At 42.4% G+C, this 22,223-nt stretch overlaps 1 protein-coding gene across 8 annotated transcripts in view; it reads right to left on the reverse strand.

Moving 5' to 3' along the window:
• The window catches only part of LOC128263947 (acetylcholine receptor subunit alpha-like), a 609,051-nt gene that overhangs the window by 232,786 nt on the left and 354,042 nt on the right, over nt 1-22,223 (reverse strand). For all 8 annotated transcript variants that reach the window (XM_052999220.1, XM_052999224.1, XM_052999228.1 and 5 more), the window contains one exon: nt 21,239-21,354. In XM_052999220.1, the coding sequence (XP_052855180.1) occupies nt 21,239-21,354 (116 nt within the window). The remainder of the gene's footprint in view (nt 1-21,238; nt 21,355-22,223) is intronic.

Genomic DNA, 22,223 nt, shown 5'->3' on the forward strand with positions numbered 1-22,223 from the left:
TTTATATTCTTGATCAGCATCAGTTGGAGAGTCGATCTAGCCATGTCCGCCTGTCGGTCTGTCAGTCCGTCTGTTTCTAAGGAAACTCTGTTTTAAATCTATCTGCATTTAACTTTCTCAAAAGTTGTCTTTATATTGCAGGTAGTACATAAGTCGGAAAAATCCGGATCGGACGGTCATAGCATTCAAAAAAAATGTTGTTTGTTTTTTAAACTTTGCTTCAAATCATCATAATTTCAATGTTAAATTATAATTTAATGTTTTCAAGAGTATTTAATTTTTGCAATAGCCGCAAGGGTATATGAACATCTGCTTGCCAAAGTAAGCTTCCTTTCTTGTTTTTTAAAAGTTCTTCGATTTTTTGTCGTGGTTTATTATTTTTGAATAACGGTTTAAATTTGATCAAAATCGGACAACTATACAAATAGCTCCCATGGAAACAAACGGAATATTACAAAAATATAATAAACAAAATTGTAACTTTTTTAATTTTCAATTTCTTTTTAGTGGGAATGGTTATATAATCCACAATTACGCTTTTGATTTTATTAAAATCGGAAAACGATCAAATATAGCTGCCACAGGAACGATCGAATAGTTAAAGTGAAAATTATCAAAGTCTCAATGGTTTTAAATGGGTACTCATTTAGAAGCTTAATTTTTTGAAATAGCTTTCTTGTTTATAGAAGAAGTTCATTTTTTGTGGTGAAAGTACGACTCTTTGGGATTACTACCCTTTAGTAAATAAAATAAAATTTGTTTGGAATATGGTACAAATTGTATGGTAATGCAAATTTTTGGCGGTCCTACTATTGAAAATTAGTGATGACACTATTTTTTTTTAGTGTAACTTACTATTTTAGAGAAATATTACCACTCCTGAGAAATAAACCATTTTTTCGATGTTTTTATTTGGCTTTTTTTTGTTTGTAGCACCTTATGATTCTTATTGGTGCTATTAAGAATTGATTTGTTGTCTTTTTCTTCTAACGACGCTATCGCTTCCGAAATGTTCACATGGATTCAAATTTCCCAGACCTGTTCCAGTTTTCACTTCCGAAAAATTCAGACTGAAGCTTTCCGACAGGCATTTGGCTGACGGATTCATTTCCGCAAGCACATAAATTAATTTTGTTAAAATACTTGGCGATAAGTTGAGAAGCAAATGCTATTTTTACCTTTTTATTTGATGATTATAAAACATAATTGCTAAATAAATTTGGCTAAAATAACATTTTTAACTTTTTCGGTTAGATTTTCAAATCCGCCGTCCTTGTCTAGTTTCGGTACGAATTTAAGAATACAACGGTACGAAAAATAATCAATTATTTTCTTGGGACTTACTTTTAGCAAGCCCTTTTGGGTTCTTTGTAATATGGTAATAAAGGTATTAAATCTAAGTAAAAAAAATTTAAAAGTGTTTTTGTTCTTATTAACGCTTAAGTAAATGTACTGTTTGTGCAAAACGTGTTTTGTTGGGACCTTTTTCATCGCATTCGGCAAAGCTGGTTCTCAACACTAATTCTAAAAAAATTTACAAAACTGTCACCAAATCACCTGATTACGTACAAAATTTAATATTTGCCTATTGAAAATTAGTTTTATCAGGAGGGAGTTTAAAAATATCAAACGAGACGTTATATTATGAAGTTTATTGGGGACAACGTGGACATTGCCCTTGGTTTTGTCAAAGGTGACAGAGTGGCTGCTGGGCCACCGGCAAAAGCTGTCTCCGAATGGAAAAATATACATAGCCTGCCGCCTTTTCATTTTAAGGGCTTGGGAGTTCGCAATTAAAAAACAAATTTCTTTAACCAGATGCCTCTTCTCGACAAAGAAGCACCCTTTTCCGGTTTTAAATACTGTTTAAGAAGAAAAAAATTGACAACACACAGAAAACTGTAGATTCCAAGATAAATTAAAATTGATTCCATTTAGACGTTTGGAGAAAAAATCAGAGACCTAAGCTTTGACTTTATATTCCAAAGACAGTGATAATGGTTCAAGACGGTGACTTTTTTTATAATATGGTGGTGTATTAAGAGTGTTTGTCAGCAAACAAAAATTAGGTAAGAGCTACGCCAAATATCGGATTTTCGAGTTCTCAGCTAAACCGCGGAACTTTTAGCTGATGCAATAGTAGTTTGTATGAGACGTTTACTCAGGAGCACCCAATTATTAAGGAAAAGTACTAAGGGTTCGTGGAATAATTTTTTTTTGCTGTGTACCTGTGTAGTTCTGTGTAGTCATCTTGAGGACTCGGTTCCTTCTCTGGTTGGTTTCAAAATTCCTCCTTATCAATTTCAGGCATTTTAAGTATCAGGCAACAAACATTGATAATACTTAAGACAAAAATCCACATTTTTTGCCCCTTTACAATGTTCCAAACTGCTGCTTTACACTTTCATTTTGTTTCTTTCATAGCCTGCGTCTGCTAGTACAATCGAATTAGTCGTTCTTGAGAAGCTGATCTCGTTCTGATGTTGTTCCAAATCAAAAAATTGTGTCAAGCTCCAGGTTGTGTGTTTCCAAATTTTAGTTGCATACCTAACGCATAGCTAGGTATCGTAATTGAATAATTAAAAAAAATACTTGTAAGTATGCTGAAATAGCCTTTTCGATTAAAGTATAACGAAGGGCCTGTTACTCGCGTTATTATTTTAGCATGCGTGCCAAGCAATGACATTTGGAAAAGTTTTCAGAAAGTATTCCCTAGATTGAGCTATCTGAACCGAAGTTTGTTTGCAGGAATTGTCCTCGAAGCATAGACTTTCCAAAGTGCAGTACTTTGGAAAGTTGGCTCTTTCCTCCAGTTGGTAGGACCTGCTTGCTAGGAATCGAAGAACTGCCGCAACCTGGGTGAAAAGCGGAATAAGAGAATGATCTAGACACGGTCCAATGTTTTTAATAATAAAAACGAACAGTTCAAGAAATACAAGCTTAAACATTTAATTCTCTAATATTTTGACGGACCTACTGGCGATTAGTGTAAAATATTGAAATTGCTCTTAACTGTCGGTTGTTTCGGTTAAGCTTAACAATTCATTGATAGCCAAAAGTTGCAAAAACATTTTTTTAAAAGCGAAACAAACAAATCCTAAAAAAGCATTGGGAAAAAAGCTGATTTGTGCAAGAGCTTTTACACACATTTTAAAATGCTTATTTGTGGCCACCAATACTAGGTTCTTCGTTATTATGCACTAAATTAGTGCACCATTATTGTAATTAGCTAAGGGACAACATCGGGCCAAAATTTAATCAGCCATAAGGCAGCAAAACTCAGACTAATCAAACGCCTTTGCCAGATGCAGAAGGGAACAAGGGAAAATTCAGTGGCAAGTATCCAATTGGAAAAAGGAAATTCGATTATTTAGAGGTGAGTGAAAACTGAAAAAAGTCTACATTTTTTACTGTTTATGGTCCTATTTTTGACCTGTTTCATATTCAAGTAAAATCTTAATCTTAACATGCTGCTGCAAACCTCATTACTATCATTTCATACAGGTTTGGATCCTGCTGGTCATGTCCGTTCCTCCACAGGCGCATCTGTCCTGGGCCTGTATCAAACATGATGAAACATCGCCTTAATATCTGCGCAGACCCCAACTTCTCCTGTGTCCTGTGGGACTTCCAAAAGCGAAAGGGTTATATTGCTGATCTTGGCTTCTTTCATAATACCTGTGTAGGTCCACGCGAATTCCAGGTCGCGCCTCATTTTCCTTTCAATGTTGACGACCCTTTGAAGTGCCATGTCATAGCTGTTTGGTCGTCTCATCTCGTTATCCTTCCATAGCAGTCCTGTTTGGTATTGCTTAGTCGTCTCGTTGAGGAGCCCGAGCATCGCCACTTGCTCCGAAGTTTTCTATTTCGTAATAGTCGCTGACTATCTTTCCCAAAGTACGATCCTATGGGACGGATGAGAGGTACGATTTCTGAGTTGGTTATCTTTTACCTGTCCAAACTCCACCCACCATTAGACGGTATACCACCAAACCATTGAATATTGAGCTGCCGATTCTCACCTTTCAGGTCTAGGCTTCGAATGAGCTCTTCATCTATCATGGTTACGGATGACCCCTCGTCGAACAGCGCGTTGGTGTCCACCTGCTTGCTTTCCCCGTACATAGTTAAGACCAAAAGGTTCCGTTGTGGTATTTCTCTTTCATCACTGCGCAACTGCCTCGCATCCTCCTCGTGCCAAGCATCTTGCCTCGCTAGTGGAGTGTGGCTGAGGTACTCGTTCATCGCCCATACGTCGACCACTGATTGTATGTATTGATCTCTTCGTGGCCCGCCGTATGCCGTGTGTGTTCATCGTCCTCTTGCATCCAAAGACGATATTGCATATGTTGTGCTTCTGGATCGACTGCACATCTCGCACGCTTTCCAACTGGCTACGTATCAGCTGCTCCGGACGTCCTTATCGGAAGCGAAGCTATTCCATTACAGCCTGAACATTGCTCTGGTGTATGAGCAGCGACTTAACGGAAGCTCGCGTTTCACCCTTTAAGGCCTTCACTAGGCTTTGGTTGTTCTTCAACTCTGTACAACGATACGCCACTGTAGACTCAGTGAATGCGCATTGAAATATTGGACATTCCTCAGGCTGACCTTCAAACTCAGGAAGGTCAGGAAGTCGCCACGTACATCCATTTGCTAAGCTCGGCGAAGCCATTCTATACGACCTAGCCGACTGAGTGGGCACCATGAAGTTGTGTTGAGGCTCCTGGAGTGATTGCAGGTAACTAAGTGCTGGCTGCACTATGTAATAAAAATAAAGTATTTTGTTGTTGTCTTTCAAGCGTATTTATTAGTAACGTACTTCTGAAAAGGCAAGAAAAATATTTTAATAATCCTTACGTATTTTGATATTGTTTCTCCAGGCCAAATTTATAGAAAAACTACTGTTAAAATTGTTAATAAATATTTTTTATTTTCCTCTTTAGTTTGTTGTTGCAATACCTTCTATTGTTATTTGTGTTTGTTTCCATGTTAATAGTAACATAAGAACAGAAATAGTAATAATTACATTTTAATTTTTCTCTTATATGCTGTTGCTCCAATAACTTTTAATTTTTTGGTCGACGTCACCGAGTGTGAGTGTAAGCTTCACAAAATGTAATCGCCCTAGCTTGTTAGCTCGTGGGTCAGAGGGACAAGCATCTTAGTCCAGAAATCTGTCGTTTTTTTGTATTAAATGTAACTGAATGAATAATTCTTAAAATAATTCTTAAAATTCTGATTTTCTGCGCTTTGCTCTAAGTGACTGGTCATGAAACAGTCTTTAATATAGACTGCTGGCCGCCTCACATAATTGATCTTTGGTTTGAATCTCGCCCACGAACACATTCAAAATGTAAGAAATTTTACAGATTTGAGTTTACAGAATTTACTCATTAATAGCTATTTACTAAATATGATTTAAAAAACAATCACTTATTATTTTTTTGTGTGCATCGCGAGAAAGAAGTGCGAATAAAAGAAATGACGCCGACCGTACAATGGTCAATCCAGGAGTTGCCTGAAACCCGCACCGAAACAAGAAATAACCAGTAAGCATGGTATTAACCAGACGGAGTTTTATTCATACGCATAAAGTTATAAGGTCAACTTTTAAAATCTTAACTTTCTATTAACCATATTTTGCCGTTGATAATTCGTAGATTATTCGATGTTCTGCTAACTTGATATCAAGTTGCACCAAAACTATGTACGCTAGGTTTTTTTTAACCGTTAGTTCTGCCCACTTCTTATCAATCTAGCAGTATACCCCACTAAACTTGATATTTTCGAAAATTTGCCGCTCGTATTTTAAGATTTATTTTTTTAAGACCCTGTGTTTTGCATACTTGATATTAAGTTAGCAGTACACAAGCACTTATCTTTAACTTTTTCAAAATTTTCTTTTGCAAGAATTTGCGGTTAATTATCCGTGAATTTCCGTTTTAAAATCCTGTTTTTAAAACAGACCATGTGTTCTGCCAACTTGATATCAAATAAACAGTACAAAATTACGTATCCCTAACTTTTGCAAAATTGTCACGTACATATGCACATATACATGGGCTCATTAAAGTCCTTCAACATCCCTGGAAACCTGTTGAACATAGTCTACACTGTGAACACTGTGTATGATGGTGTCCTGAAGCTTCCGCTGACGAACTACACCAGCATAGTCGGTTTCGCCGACGACGTGGCGTTGGTAGTGGCGTCCAAGAAGGTTCTTACAACAGAAGGGGGCGCAAACAGGTCGATCCAAACGGAGGAGGCGTGGCTCTCAAAGGCGGGTCTGGAACTGGAGACTCATAAAACAGAAGCGGTCCTAGTCTCGAGCAGGAAAGTGGTGGAGTCAGCGCAGATCCAATGTCGGAGTGATGCTGGACACACGTCTGTCGTATCGCGAGTATATAAACAAGAAGGCGAAGGAGACCACAGTATCGCTCTGGAGGATCCTGCTGAACACTAGAGGGCCGAGGCAGGATAGAAGGAGGCTCCTCGCAAGTGTGGTTAAATCACAATTTTTCTACGCTGTACCGGTGTGTGCAAAGGCTACATGCGAGGGGTCAACTCGAGTTATCGCCTGTTCGCTGTCAGGATAGCTCGTAAGAATTGTTAATAATAAAGATTTATAAAAAAAATTCTGCAGTTGTACACTGTACGTGTCAACCTCTGCCGCCGCTGCTTACCAACATAAAGATGTTCGAACAGGTCAATCAGTGTGTGTTGACGCCGACAGAGCTCTGCTCACGTCGGCGACCAATACGGACAATTCCCGCGAAATCTTCAGTTTAGAAAAACATTGTCTGCAGTGCCTGGGAGTATGTTTTAATATTGGGGGTTTTTTAGTTGATTAACTAAATAGCTAGTTTACTTATGTCCATATAAATAAAAACTGCGTTCTACCACTCTAGACAAGGTTTAGAATTCAGCGCCTTGGGCGTCGACGTTAGCTCAGCTCTATCGGCGACGACGTGTATTATGTACGTGTTTGCGTTTTAAAAAAACGAGTATATATATTTCAAAAATTTTTTTTATTGAAACACCACTTCGTTCGGCTGGCTTTTCAGGAGCCCATTCGGTCGACCCAATTTTCGATGGTATGGCCCTCAATGGCCCTGATGGCCTTCAATCCCGTCCTTTAGGTCGTCAATCGTCTCTGGGTGGTTGGCGTAACACTTATCCTTGACTGCACCCCACAAAAAGTAGTCCAACGGTGCTCGAACCATATGTCGTCTATGTCTTTCTCTTCCATTCGGGGAAAGAAAAAGTCTTCCAACATGTTGCGATAGCGGACACCATTAACGGTTACGGCGGCTCCTTCCTCGTTCTAAAAGAAAAACTGCCCAATGATGCCACCCGACCATATATTGCACCAAACAGTCAATCGTTGTGGATGCATTGGCTTCTCGAAGACGACGTGTGAATTTTTTGAACCCCAAATGCGACAGTTTTGCTTATAAACATAACCATAAATGGTCATTTTCGACCAAGCGCTCCTGAGCCCATTCCGCGACCCGAAAACGCATTGGATGGTCATGCGTCCTAAGCTCTGAACCAACTGAATCTTATTTGGCCTTAGACGTAGGTCTTTGGTTAAAGTCCGTTGCAGGAAAGTGCGCGAAATGTCCAACTCTTGAGCACGGTGCCGAGTTGACGTCGACGGATTGTCATTGACACTTTCGGTCACCGCTGAGATATTTTCGACCGACCGAACTGGACGAGCACGTAAACGTGTTGTTTTATCCATCAAAGATCCAGTCTCACGCTCACGCTTCACAAAACTATCCAAAAACTGCCTGGGAAGCCCTTTATTTTTTCCGTATTTTTACCGCAATTTTCTTGGAGTTTCGGTTGAAGACTTTCCACTTTGGAAGAAAGTTTTCAATTGTTCCCAAATTTCTTCGAGCGTAAACTTAACCATTTCATAAGCCGCAAACATTCTACTAAATATCTGACAAATTGACAATTACATTCATAATGTCAAAGTCAAAATTATCGATAGTTCAAAAAGCAAACGCAAGATAGGCTACCCAGTATGTATGTATGTGTTAAATTATATTAATACCCTTGCAGAGGGTATTATAATTTCAGTCAGAAGTTTGCAACGCAGTGAAGGAGACATCTCCGACCCTATAAAGTATATATATTCTGGATCAGCGCCACTAGGAGAGTCTAGTCGATCTAGCCATGTCCGTCTGTCCGTCCGTCTGTCTATCCGTTTTTACGCAAACTAGTCTCTCAGTTTTAAAGCTATCTGCATGAAACTTTCCCAAAAGTTGTCTTTCTATTGCAGGTAGTATAGTCGGATCGAGCCGGATCGGACGACTATAGCATATAGGTCCCATAGGAACAATCGGAAAAATAAATAAAAAAAAATTATAAGATTTTTAATTTTTTTTTTAGTTCTTCGAGATATAGTAATGGTTAACTATTTCAGAATTACGGTTTAATTTTATCAAAATCGGACGACTATTGCATATAGCTCCCATAAGAACAATCGGAAAAATATATAGAAAAAAATTATAACTTTACTGTTTTTAAATTTTTTTTTAGTTCTTGGAAATATAATAATAGTTACATATTTCAGAATTTAAATTTCATCAAAATCGGACGACTTATCATATAGCTCCCATAGAAAACAAAATATATAAAATAACTCTAATAATTGAGCTGCAAATCATCATAGCTTCAATGTTTTTAAACATATACGCAAGTAAATCATAATTTTAATGTTTTTAAAAATTGTTTAATTCTTGCAATAGCTGCAAGGGTATATGAACTTCTGCACTTTTGATGCCTATATGTTTCACTGCTCTTAAACATATAGGCATCAAAATCGGAATTTATTGTTTATAAAGAACATTTAATTTTTGCAATTCCTGCAAGCGTATACAAATTAACTTAAAAGTTGGAGTGCCAATAAAAGCAATAAACGAAAATAATTATACCTAATTAAGTCGCACGCAGAATCTCCAGAATAGCTGAAGAATATGCAAGGGCCCGACCAAATGCAACTTGACATTGCCTTCGAGATTAGTTCCTAATGTCAAATAAGGTTTTCAAATGCCAGTTAAAGCATCAAAATGGATAATAGCATAAAATATAAGCCCGAACCAATTTGGCAAAAGTTATGACGCAGAATTTCTAGTTTCTTCAATTACTTCAAGCAGCAACTTTCAAAAATTGGTTCATTGGTTGCACAGTGTAATTGTACAATTTATAATTTTCCCTGTAATTACATTTCCAATGTGTGTGGTTTTTGGTCTCTTCTAAGCCCTTGTTTACACTGGGGTTGAATTTCAACCAAAAGTTAAGGTTTTTAAAGTGGTTTGAAACGTTATAAATGTTACTATAACAACTAACAATAACAGCTGGCAATCGAAGGCGGGAGAGTAAGAGTTTTCATTTTCTTACCTACAACGAGCTTTTGTATTGATTTTAACGAAATAATATTATAAAGAGTATCATAACCATCTTTGTGTCAGGCCTTGCGAGCGCTCAAGCCTATTAAGAGGTCTGGTCTAAAAATTTAAATAAAATTGAATTTTTTTGCATGTTTTGAATGTTTTTAAACGCGTTTTTCTCGAAAATACGTTTTGAGGTGGTTGACAGGATATTTCAAGTTCTACTGAACCGATACCTTTGGATTTTGGTATATATCTTTTTTATACAACTCTCTATTGTGTCTGCCTCGGACTTGATTATAATTTTGACTACAAGTATGTAACGAATCACAAATAATTTAGATTTCAGGCGAGATGGTGATACATGGAACTGAGCGCACGCGAGCGTTGGTCCGGCTGGTGCTTGTCGGCAATTAGGGGGTGGTGGTCTTTCTGCAGATTCCATAGATGCCTTTAATGATCCTAATATTAATGTTCGCGTGAAAGACAAGCCTACTAAATCTGGAAGTAGAGAACTCATACTAAAATAGGGGAGAGGGACATCGGTTTCCTTAAGCCCAAATAAAGTCTCAGTTCACCTCCGATGACTGAGGATGTCTTCTGCCCGCCCTATGGCCATAATACCCTTTTATTTTCTTAATTGTTGATGACCCCTTTTTAGGCCTAGATACCCTACCCTACAGAGGCTTCATGCTAGTTGCGGCAAAGATATAGGTGCTTAAAACATTATAAAAATATTTATTAAAACTAAGACGAAATAATACTCTTAAAAATACACGTTAAAATCGGAGGTGAATAAATAAATAAATATTTGAAATATTTGACATGCAATGACATATATAACAGTAAATATAAATACAAATTAAAAATATATCAATATAACTAACAGCAAATCATGACACAATAAAATTCAACTTGGACAAATTAATTGCTTAAGGCAGAGTATTTGAAGGACGTAGTGCGTGAGGATAGGAAGACTTTAAAACGGCGATTGGGTTGCGTTCGCACAAACATAAAAATGCATTAGAATTCTTTTGGTTCTTCAGCTTTTGTTTACATTTTTCAAAGGTCCCTAGCAAACGGTAGCGTATGATTTATTTTTGTTCTTTTTTTTTGTAACAGAATTACTAAGAGATTTGCTTCAAAGGAATAAATATACGCAAAATTGGGATCTATATTGGGTTAATAATGCTCTCTTGAGCTCATCACTCACCAATTTCCTTTAAGCATCCATCGATGAAAGCGCTTTCGGCGACGGTAGTCTGATATTTGGGAGGAACTTATTTATTTAAACATTTTCCGATACCGCTAAAGGAACGCTCGTCCTTATTTTTTTCATTTTTTACATTTTTTTTTTGTTACTATAAGCCTAATTCATTATTAAAAGCTACCAATGAAAAAACTCCAAAATCGCCACACATTCCTTATCTTCACTCACTCACTAGATCACTCACTCCATTTGTACACCGAAGATTAATAGAATAAAAAAAACTTTGACTAATTTAATTTCACTGATTTTTCCACATGATGTAGCTTTTGCTGCTTAATTTCTAGTCGGAGCTGAGGATTAAACTATGGGCAGATATTATGCCCCTTCCCTTGGTACAACGAAACCTTCAACGCCACCGTCGACTTTGGCGAAACGCTTGATCTCACGCCGGACACTGCCTTGATCGCCGGTTGCTTTTACGCTTCTGCTGGCCGCCCGTCCGTGGTCTTCTCCTTCTCCTTTTGGAGCGGCGATTTTTGGTGGCTTTTGCGCTGTGGTGGCTTCACAGCACTGCGAAAAAATTTGGTGTCTGCCTTCGCCGATTTTACGGGTTGCGCTTGCATTCGCCGATTAATATTGTTGCTTCTTAGGACTTGGGGCGGCACCTTTTGGCCAACACCTATGCAATAAAATGAACCCTCTTAGAAAATCTAGCAGACCTCATTCGCTTCTCACTCACCCCTGGACCTGGCCGTAATCCCAATGGGATCTTCCTTTTGGGCTCCTTTTCCGTGATACCTGTTGCTGCTGTTAGGCAACCTATCTCTCCACTTAATTGGAGAAATTCTCTCACTCAGGGAAAGTCTGACAAAGATCTGTCTTGGGGGTCACACTTCCAAGACAGATAAACCAAAGCAGAGGGCCAACATACTTCCCTTGCAGGTACTCTAGATCGTAATGATTGGCCAACTCTCCTTTTAACTCTTATTACTTTGTTTAAAGTTACGACTAAACACTTCTTGCCCTTCCGCGTAAGACACATCCCTGGAACGCAGATTGTACTGGCGCGAGTTCTTTCCATTTAGCTTCCTCATTACATCGCAGGCCTTGCTTCGAATTATATCCAGCGAATATCGGGTAAACACCGCTGACCTATCTTCCAAAATTTGCAAATTCTTCATTAGTTTAAAAGTCGAGGCTGAAGATATATAATGCTGTCCGAAAACCATATAGTAAGGCGAAGTGCCAATTCTTGAATGGACAGCCGACCGCAATGAACAACAAATGCTGCTAAGCTGCTCATCCTAATCTTTATGATCAGGCGAACATAAGAACGGATTGCCGCTATTACGGACCGATTCACCCTTTCAGACACATTGGTCTGCGGCGAATGAACTGCGGTAAGAGTATGACCCACCTTATTTTCCCGCAGAAACTTTTGAAATGACTCAGACTTAAACTGGGAACCGTTGTCAGACACAATAGTTTCTGGCACCCCGAAAGTGTGAAAAAGACCCTTCTGCATATATTTGATCACCACATCCGCTTGAGTTTCTTCACTGCTTTCAAAAACACAAACTTCGTGAAATGATCCAGGACTATAAAAATCCTTATATGCCCACTCCTAAAACGGGGATATGGTCCGAGAAAGTCTACAAACAGCCTCTGAAAGAATCGCTGGGATTCCGGAGAAGTACCCATTAGCGGTCGCTGTATACAATTTGGCGCTTTTGCCATTTTGCAAGTATCGCAAGTCTGAATATATCTCTTTACATCGTTTACTAATCCTGGCCAGAAATAATACCGTCGCACTCATTCTAATGTTTTATGAATACCTACATGGGAAGCCAGTTTGGGCGGAATCCAAAGTTTCCAATTAAACACATTTTGATCAGTAAGAGCGGCTGTGACAGAGGAAAAATTTTTGATGAATTTTCTGTACCACCCAGCCATGCCAAGAAAACGTCGCAGAGCCTTGAGCGACTGCGGCAGAGGAAAAACTTTCATGGCCAATATTTTCTCTGGGTCTGCTTTTTTCGACATTTAGGGTCAAACCAGCTGTTTTGACAAAGCTTGCTACAAAACTCAGAACTCTCAGATACAATAAGCAGGTCGTCCAAGTACACGAAAACCTCATTCCTTAGACTGGCTGGAATAACCTTGTCCATTATTCTGGTCATTGTCTGAGAAGCGTTCGTGAGACCAAAAGGCATGACCTTATATTGATAAAGGGGCTTCCCCGGAATAGTGAAAGCAGTTTTATCTCGCGATGCCTTATCAAGGGGGATCTGCCAGTATGCATCTTTAAGGTCGAGACTGGATATAAACATCGCTTTGGGAAGCCGGCCCAAAATGCCATCTATTTGCGGTAGCGGATATGCATCCTTTTAGGTAAGTGCGTTGACTTTACGGCTGTCTAAGCAGAGACCAATTTTTCATGGCTTCTGTACCAAAGCCACCGGCGATGACCAGTCACTATCTGCCTCCTCTATCACCCCCAAACTCAGCATCCGATCCACCTCTTCGTATAGCAGTTTTTCAATCGCTGGGGAAACGGGAAAATGCCTTTGTTTCACCGGCTTCGCGTCTCCAATATCAATCGTGTGAGAAACAAGGCTGGTTTTGCCTAAACCAGAAATAGCGAATGATGAAAACAGCGCCACTACAGACTTGAGTAATTCCTATTGGCTAGTTGTAAGAGTATGCGACTCCGGAGCTTTTTCCGCTATATTCATACTGGCCGGCAAAAGATCGAAAGCCTTCCAAAAATATATTCCTAAGTAAAGATCCTGACTAAGGCTTGGAATTATATGCATTTCTAAATCCTTAGTGATTTTCTTATACTGCACCGGAAACGCCCTATTATTTCTTTTCTCTTTCCATCCGCTGTACTTGCCACCGTTGCCACTCTCTTAAAAGGAATTCGACTCAAGACCACTTGCTCAGCCAACTTTCCTCCTAAAGCACTCATGGCCGCTCCTGTATCAAGAAGCCCTAATACCACTCGATCTAGCACCCGTACCTCAGCATAAGGTCGTTTATCGCATTTCTTGTAACGAATATCATTAATGGATTTAGCCACACTCCAAAACGCTTTTATTCTGTTTGAATTTCTTGATCTATTTTTCGGACAGACAGGTTTCGGACTTGGCAAATGCTGATTTGATTTAAATAATTGGGGCCAAAATGTAAGCGGACTATAATTTTTTTCGGACAAATTTGGTAGGTTTGTTGAACATAGCTTTTCTACTGGTTCGTCTCTGGATTCGTCGGCTTCGACGTCTGAAAATTCGGTAGCATCATCCGATTGGGAACCGTCTTTTGGTAGGTATACTTTCGCTTTACGTCCCCTAAAAACCTTCTCTACGCCGACAAATTTTGCGCAAGCTTTCTACTGTGCTGACTCTGACATTTAAAGCTTATGACGAATTTCAAGGTATCTCAAGGTATCTACAATATCGCGTTCTGGCATTGGATACTCTAAATTGTCCACAAGCTGAACGACACCGTCGTTAAATGTATCGAAATCTTCTTTATCCTTTTGCTTCCTATCTCTGATCGCTTCTCTAATATCCACATCGCTGCGCGTGTCCCGGAATTGCTTCCGTAAAGCGCAGCAGAGTCCATCCCACTTGACCACTCTGACCGATTTATGAAACCTGCAATAGAAATCCCTGGCCATTCCCTCAAACAAGATACTTGCGTTGCCACACAAATAGTTCGAAACTAGTATCTGCTCTGTGAGTGTCAGTACTCTGTATATAAAATTGCCTATACTCTTTGTTGCCACTAAACCTTAGCTTCCAACTTCCAACAACTACAGCATACAGCGTACGGAACAGCGACATCCCACGGGCCATCGCTCGCTTGCTATCGGGCCGCGCCGAAGGCTGGTACCGAGCCAACCAGATGCACGCCGTGCCCTAGGAAATTTTCAAGCGAGAGTTCTTGGAGTTTTTCCTCCCTCTACGGTATTATCAGCGCCTGGAGGATGCGTTCAGGGCCCGCCACCAGCAAGGCGGCGAGCCTTTCAAGTTCTATTTGGTAGAACTACGCCTGATGATGCAACGGGCGAACTACTCGTTCGACCAGGAGTTTGAAAGTATCTACGAGAACCTGCTGCCGGAGTATCAACGCCATGAATTCTCCTCGCTGGAAGGGTGGACGCAACTAGCCACCGCTTTCGAAATTGCTCGAGACCGAGACCCAGTAAGACAAGCAGCACTAGTTCCACCCGCCAGTGGTAGATTTACTACGAGGAGCAGCCGTCCGCACGGCCCTCGCCGACGAGAGCCCATACGACCAGCGACGACGCCTTTCGGCACACCGAATCCAGCTATATCCAACCGGATGATCTCCCAGGAGGCGGAAACACCCGTCGACGTGGCCCGAGCCTGTAGTCGCTGCGGGGAGGATGGACACTTCGTCCGGGAATGCCAGAACCCACCAGTCCTATACTGCTGGGACTGCGGGCAACGTGGTGCCCCCACCATTGACTGCTGCCGCCAGTCGGGTATCAGCTGGGGTCCTCACACACACAGGGAGCAGGCGGCGACCCACCCAGCGCTTCCCCATAATTAGATCCACCGCACCGCTAACGGGAGGCCGGATCGTCGCCACGGTTTCCATCGAGGGGCAACTCTTCTCGGCACGGGGACCTCCAGAAGCGTTGTCAGCGAAGCGGTCGCCAACCGACTCGTTTCGGGTCGAAACATCAAAGAAGTTCGCACCCAAATATCCCTGTCGGACGGATCCCCGAAGGAAGTCAACAAGGCCGTGCACGCACAAGTGCGCCTAGACCAACAACATGTCCGCATGACCCTCCTGGTCCTGCCAACGATATTGGACGAGGTGATCCTCGGGATTGACTTCCTCTGCGGCATCCGGGCAACCCTTATCTGCGGTCAAGTATGCCTCCAGCTAGCCCCGCCTGCCACACGAAGAGCCGAACCAGGCCCAGCCACCCGAGCGGCGACCACAGCGGCGATCGCCCACCCTTCGGACCCACCGGCTCCTACCCAGCGGACAACAAGGACCAACGAGGGGGTCACAACGGGTTCCATATCCGTCCCTAGGCATCACATCACGTCGACCGCGGGGCAGAACCCAGCCCCAGTTCCATCGGAGCACGCGCCGATGTCACCATCTAGGAAGGCAAGTACAGCCTCCAGCCACTACCGGATGCCGCCGTGGCCAAGAAAAGGAACCCTTTTCGGAAGTATCTCGCGGGTCAGGAACGCCTAGCCAGCACAACGACAGGAACGTCCCCCGACCACCCGGATATGTCACAATCTTCCCCGGGAAGCCCGCAGTACCAGCTACCCGCCCAACCGATACAGAGGACGCTCAGAGGCGCAATCCGTTCCGGAAGCCTTGCCCTCACGGACACCTGGCCACAGTCGCGGAATCCCCGCCGGGATCGGGGAAGAACCTTTCGACGTAGTAACCCTCCGGTCCCTTCAAGAGGAGCTTAGGCACTTCGACCATCTGCAAGGAACAACGGATACAGCCGAGCACACCATCACCCTTCGGGAAGATAAACCGATGAATAAGCGGTATTATCCCAAGAACCCGGCCATGCAGCGTATCATCAACGAGCAGGTGGACGAACTGCTGCAGGACGGACGAATTGAACCCTCTCGAAGTCCGCACAGCGCACCGCTGGTGCTGGTCCGAAACAAGACAGGGGACATGCGGATGTGCGTTGACTATCGTCAACTCAACGCACACTCCATACCCGACGCGTACCCGAGTCCACGCATCAACCATATCCTGGAACGTCTACGGAACGCCCGGTTCATCTCCACGTTGGACCCCAAAAACGGATATTGGCAGATTCCCATGGCGGAAGCCAGTCGAGAATGCACCGCATTCACTGTCCCCGGACGTGGACTCTTCCACTGGAAAGCCATGCCGTTTGGACTTCACTCCACCCCAGCGACTTTCTAACGAGCCCTGGACCGCGTCATCCGCCCTGATATGGAGCCCCACGCCTTCGCTTATTTAGACGACATCGTCGTCATCGGGGAAACGTGGGAAGCCTCCGGCGCCTTCGAGAAGCGAATCTACGCTTAAATCGGGGTAAGTGCAAGTTCTGATCAGCGAGGAAGGCATCAGGACAGACCCCGACAAAATAGCGGCAATCCAGGGGCTACATTCCCCGACTAACTTCAAGGAACTTCGCCGCCATCTCGGAATCGCATCTTGGTACAGACGTTTTGTTAAGACTTTGCCTCCCTAGTACAACCAATGTCGGGTCTTCTAAGGAAGGGAGTAAAGTGGACCTGGGAAGAACCCCAACAGCAGGCATTCGGTTCACTTAAAGCGCGAATTTGGCCCAAATTTTGAGTAAAAGTTCCAACTTCAGACGGACTCGGCGCGGTTCTCACCCAGAACATTGAGGGCGACGAACGAGTAATCGCCTACGTGAGCCGTCGACTCGAGCGGGCGGAGGAGAACTACTCGGCCACTGAAAAGGAGTGCCTCGCCATTGTATGGGCCACCCGAAAGTTTCGTTGCTACCTGGTGGGTTATAAGTTCGACGTGATCACAGATCACCTGGCTCTCAAATGTTTGAATTCCATTAACAATCCCACGGCGTCAGGCGTCAGGGAATGCAAGCTGTGCGTACCTCGAGAACAGCGTCAACGCGTACTAGGAGAATGCCACGACCATCCCTCCGCCGGGCACCTGGGCATCCGGAAGATGCTCAGGAGGATCGCCCAGCGTTACTTGTGGCCTGGATTTCTTCGGGACGTGGTACGGTATGTCACTAAACGTCTGACATACCAACAGTACAAGGTTAGTCAGCGTAAACCAGCCGGCAAAATGCTCACTCGCCAACCTACGGAGCCGTTCGCGCTCGTCGGAGCCGACTTTGTTGGACCCCTTCCCCGGACCCGGCGGGGAAACACCATGCTCCTAGTTTTCATCGATATATTCTCCAAATGGGTAGAGCTCATCCCCTTGAAGAAGGCCACTACCACCCAACTGGAGTTCGGATTCCGAGAAAGGATCCTATCTCGCTTTGGAGCCCCCAGGAGGTTGATTTGCGACAATGGCACGCAATTAACCAGCCGAAGCTTCCGGGCGTTCTGCCGGAACAACGGTATTCAACTGGATTATACCGCTCCTTACTCCCCCCAGCAAAATCCGACGGAGCGCGTCAACCGTACTATTAAGACAATGATAGCACAATATGTGAATCAGGATCATCGGACATGGGACCAACTAATGCCCGAGATCTCCCTCGCCATAAACACCAGCACAGGGTTTAGTCCGGCTTACCTAGTACAAGGTCGGGAGCCTAGGTTGCCAGGTGCCCTCTTCGATGCGGTCGCATCCGACTTAAATGCCTCGCCATTGGACCCAACGGAACGAGCCAAAAGGCTTCAGGAAGCGTTCCGCACCGCCCTGGAAACCAACCAGATAACTTCTCAGGAATAAAGTCGATACTACAACCTGAGGCGACGCGGGTGGCGACCCCAAATAGGTTCACAGGTGCTAGTCCGTCTTCACCATCTGTCCAAGTCCAGCGAGGGCTTTAACGCAAAACTTGCACCGAAGTACGCGGGTCCGTTTAAGGTGGTGAAATTTCTATCATCGAATGTCGTGCGGCTACAGCAGGTAGACGGCCGGAAGAGGCGTACAGCTGACATAGGCGATCTGAAGGAATATCATCCGCGCGAAGAACAACACGACGACTCTTCAGAAGGCCCCAGAAGGAGTGATTCTCAACCCACACTTGATGACGTGCCCGATACAACCCTACCAGGGTAAACGTAAATGGCGAGCCCGGCAACAAGTTTCCTTTAAGCGGGAAAATTTGTATCGAATAGGATAGTTAAAGATAGTTTGATCTTCGCACTCAGGCTAGGCAAGCTAGGTAACATAGTACTAGGCTAACTATTTGGGCACCTTTCAGAGACAACCACATTCAACAGATGGACACCCCGGATCGCCGTCTACCCCCCGCTCTCGTCACATCCATCCAGGCTCCGGATCGCCGGCGCGTGCGATATCTTCGCCCCATAGACGGCGTTAAATTTCGCGTCAACGTGACCACTCGGGGAGAAGTCATCGTGGCCCTCCGCCCACTCCGCTTAAAACCTAAGTTATAGTTTCATTTATAAGCGCGCGAGGTTGCCAGTGTTGATCAGCAAGATCGGTCAGCTGGCCAGTCGGGTCGAATGCCGACAGTATCGATAAGTTATCGCAATCACCCGTGAACGAGCGAGCGTGCTGTTAAGCGCAAAGTGTGCTGTTAAGGGCAAGCTTAGTGCTGTTAATGGCGCGAGCGTGCTGCAAAGCGCAAATAGCTTGTCGATGTAGAACAGCGATCGGCTGAGATCGCTCTCTTTCTTTTGCGGCAGCCGAGCTGAACGGACCAACATCGAAAACAGCGGAAGGAACCAGCGGGCGGCGACATCAGACCAAGCTCCGAAGTAAGATAAGAAGCATAGATCAGAGACAGACAGTAATGAGTGCGAAGGATAGGGAGAATAAAAGAATGAATAAAAGGAAGATAAATTTGTGAAATTAAAACCCCAAGTGCTGGTAATAAAATTTAGTGAACTTCGCGTAGTGCTTTTTCGGGTTGGCCAGGTTGCCGTATTGCGTTTCCGAGGTTTGTTTTCTCTACGCAACGCGGACACCAAAGCTACCCACGTGCTACTCCAGGTTGGGCCAGTTCTCGTGTTGCGTTTCCGAGGTTTGTTTTTTCTACGCAATACGAACGCTTACCAGACCGGAGAAAAGTGCGGGGAACTACCGCCGGCCTTTTCTACTCACGTGCAGGTTAGGGACAGGCTAACAAAATTTAGTGAATTTCGCGGAGGGGCTTTTCGGGTCAGTGAGGCTTTGAGTTGCGTTTCCGAGGTTTGTTTACTCTACGCAACGCCAAAGCTGCCCGCGTGCCCATTCACGTCGGACAAGCTCCTGTATTTCACTTCCGAGGTTTACTCTCCGAACGCTTGCCGGACGGGAAAATTTCCGTCGATTTCCCCAACATTCATAAAGGGGAAATACTGTGATTTATATTGGGTTAATAATGCTCTCTTGAGCTCATCACTCACCAATTTCCTTTAAGCATCCATCGATGAAAGCGCTTTCGGCGACGGTAGTCTGCTATTTGGGAGGAACTTATTTATTTAAACATTTCCCGACACCGTTAAAGGAACGCTCGAACTTTTTTTTCTTCTTTGACATTTTTTTTGTTATTCTAAGCCTAATTCATTATTTAAAGCTACCAATAAAAAAACTGCAAAATCGCCACACATTCCTTATCTTCACTCACTCACTAGATCATTCACTTCATTTGTATACCGAAGATTAATAGAACAAAAAAAAACTTTTTAATTTCACTGATTTTTCCACATGCTGCAGCTTTTGCTGCTTAATTTCTAGTCGGAGCTGAAGATTAAATTATGGGCAGATATTATGCCCCGCAGATATTATGCCCCGTACAACGGAACCTTCAACGCCGTCGACTTTGGCGAAACGCTTGATCTCACGCTTTGATCGCCGGTTTCTTTTACGCTTCTACTGTCTGCCCGTCCGTGATCTTCTCCTTTTGGAGCGGCGATTTTTGGTAGCTTTTGCGCTGTGGTGGCTTCACAGCAATGCAAAAAAAATCTGGTGCCTGCCTTCGCCGATTTTACGGGTTGCGCTTGCCTTCGCCGATTAATATTGTTGCTTCTTGGGACTTGGGGCGGCACCTTTTGGCCAACACCTATGCAATAAAATGAACTCTCTTAGAAAATCTAGCAGACCTCATTCGCTTCTCACTCACCCCTGGACCTGGCTGTAATCCCACTGGGATCTTCCTTTTGGGCTCCTTTTCCGTGATACCTGTTGCTGCTGTTAGTGGTTGCCTCGCCTGATTAAGAACTTTTACTTCTGACTTTATCTTAAACACCACTTCTTGACTCAAATAATCACTTTAGATGCCAAACTAGGAATGGCGGCTAATGACGCCGCAATAAAGCCGGCAACTTATCTTTCCACTTAATTGGAGAAATTCTTTCACTCTGGGAAAGTCTGACAATTCGCCCTGTTACCCCGATTCATCTAACCCTGCCAGGCCACCGATTCTCCTCAGCGAGATCTAGATGGCGCCACCGATTCTCACGTTGCATCTAAATGGCGTTGGACCATCTGCAGCTGCACCAAGCGCTACAAGTATTTTTAAAATATTCGAAGAGGTCAAAGAAATTGGTTAAAAAAAAATGTTTGTTTTCAAGTTGACGTAACACTCCACAGGCCTGAATCTCGCCGAATATTGGGTTTTTTAAATATTTTTTTGTATAATTTAAAAATGTTAATAAAAACATAAAAAAATTGTATATTAAAAATGTTTTTCATTTCTTTCTTATCTTACAAAAAAAAAATGCTCAAAATTAAGGCTTCTAGACTAGAAGGGGGTAGAAGCCTTTAAGGTTCTAAAACAATACAATTTATCATTTTCGCAGTTGTCTCTGATACTAAGATACGGACATTTTTGTTACTTTACTTGTTATTTTCTTAAGTTTTCTTTGTTTTATAAACAAATTAGGCCAAAGAACCGCATTTTTATAGACTTGGTAAAGGTTACCGCCACTTCAGAGCTATCAAGTAATTTATTTACCTTACTGCTGGCACTTCGAGAATATCCCATTCAACAGACATGTAAAATTCCGACAGGTCCACACCAACGTCGACCACGTTGCTGCCCTGCTGTTCATCCATGTGCCTCAAGTCAACCTTAGAGAAGAATAAAAATAGTATGCATCATTTTGAATCAGGTACGTAATGTTTAAAATTTGTATTCAAAATGCAAATGCGTGTTAAACAAGTTAAAACAAAATCTAAAAATTAGAAAATTATTTACTATATAACTGATTTCAGGCCTCGCATATACGAGAATTCAAATAACATACAATTACTACTTTACAGATTTAAGCCAAATTCCACTAATTTCTATTTAAAAATTAAAAATTATAAGTGTTTTAGTACAAAATGTGAAATAAAGATAAAATAATACGTAAACAAATTGTATAAGGGTCTCATCAATTTTTTACGGAATGAGAAAGTTACAAAAACATTTAACTGTACTTTCAAAAAACCAATATTAGTTATATTTTAAATGAAAAAACAATTTTTTTGCTCCACGCCGGTCAAAAATCTTAAATGCCTTTTTGTAAAGTCTATTTTAACAGGCACATCGAAACTATAAAAGTGATTTTCGAACTTGGCATAAACTTTCTTCATTGAAAAAACATCTAGCTCATTGTTCTTTAATTTAAAAAACTTTTTTAGCAAACAAAAGAAACAGCACTTCGGACTTTAAATGGTTAACAAATTTAAATCAAAAAATCCCCCCGAGATCAAACCTTGTTTTGCCATTCAAAAAAATTTTTTACGGTACCATTTTTTGTAAGTGTAAATAATGTTTACTCCTGTTTTCATGCAAATTTTATTTTTATCTCCAGTTCTGCTTAACCAATCATCGATAGCTAATGTAACCAGAAATAGTTCGTTCTTCAACTTTATCTACAAGGTATAGCTCGACAAAGTTTGAATAAATTGCAAAAACTGAAGTTCCAACAACATAAATTAATTCTTGAAAAATA

Source organism: Drosophila gunungcola, unplaced genomic scaffold (genome assembly GCF_025200985.1).
Source record: "Drosophila gunungcola strain Sukarami unplaced genomic scaffold, Dgunungcola_SK_2 000029F, whole genome shotgun sequence".
NCBI classification, from domain to species: Eukaryota; Metazoa; Arthropoda; class Insecta; order Diptera; family Drosophilidae; genus Drosophila; species Drosophila gunungcola.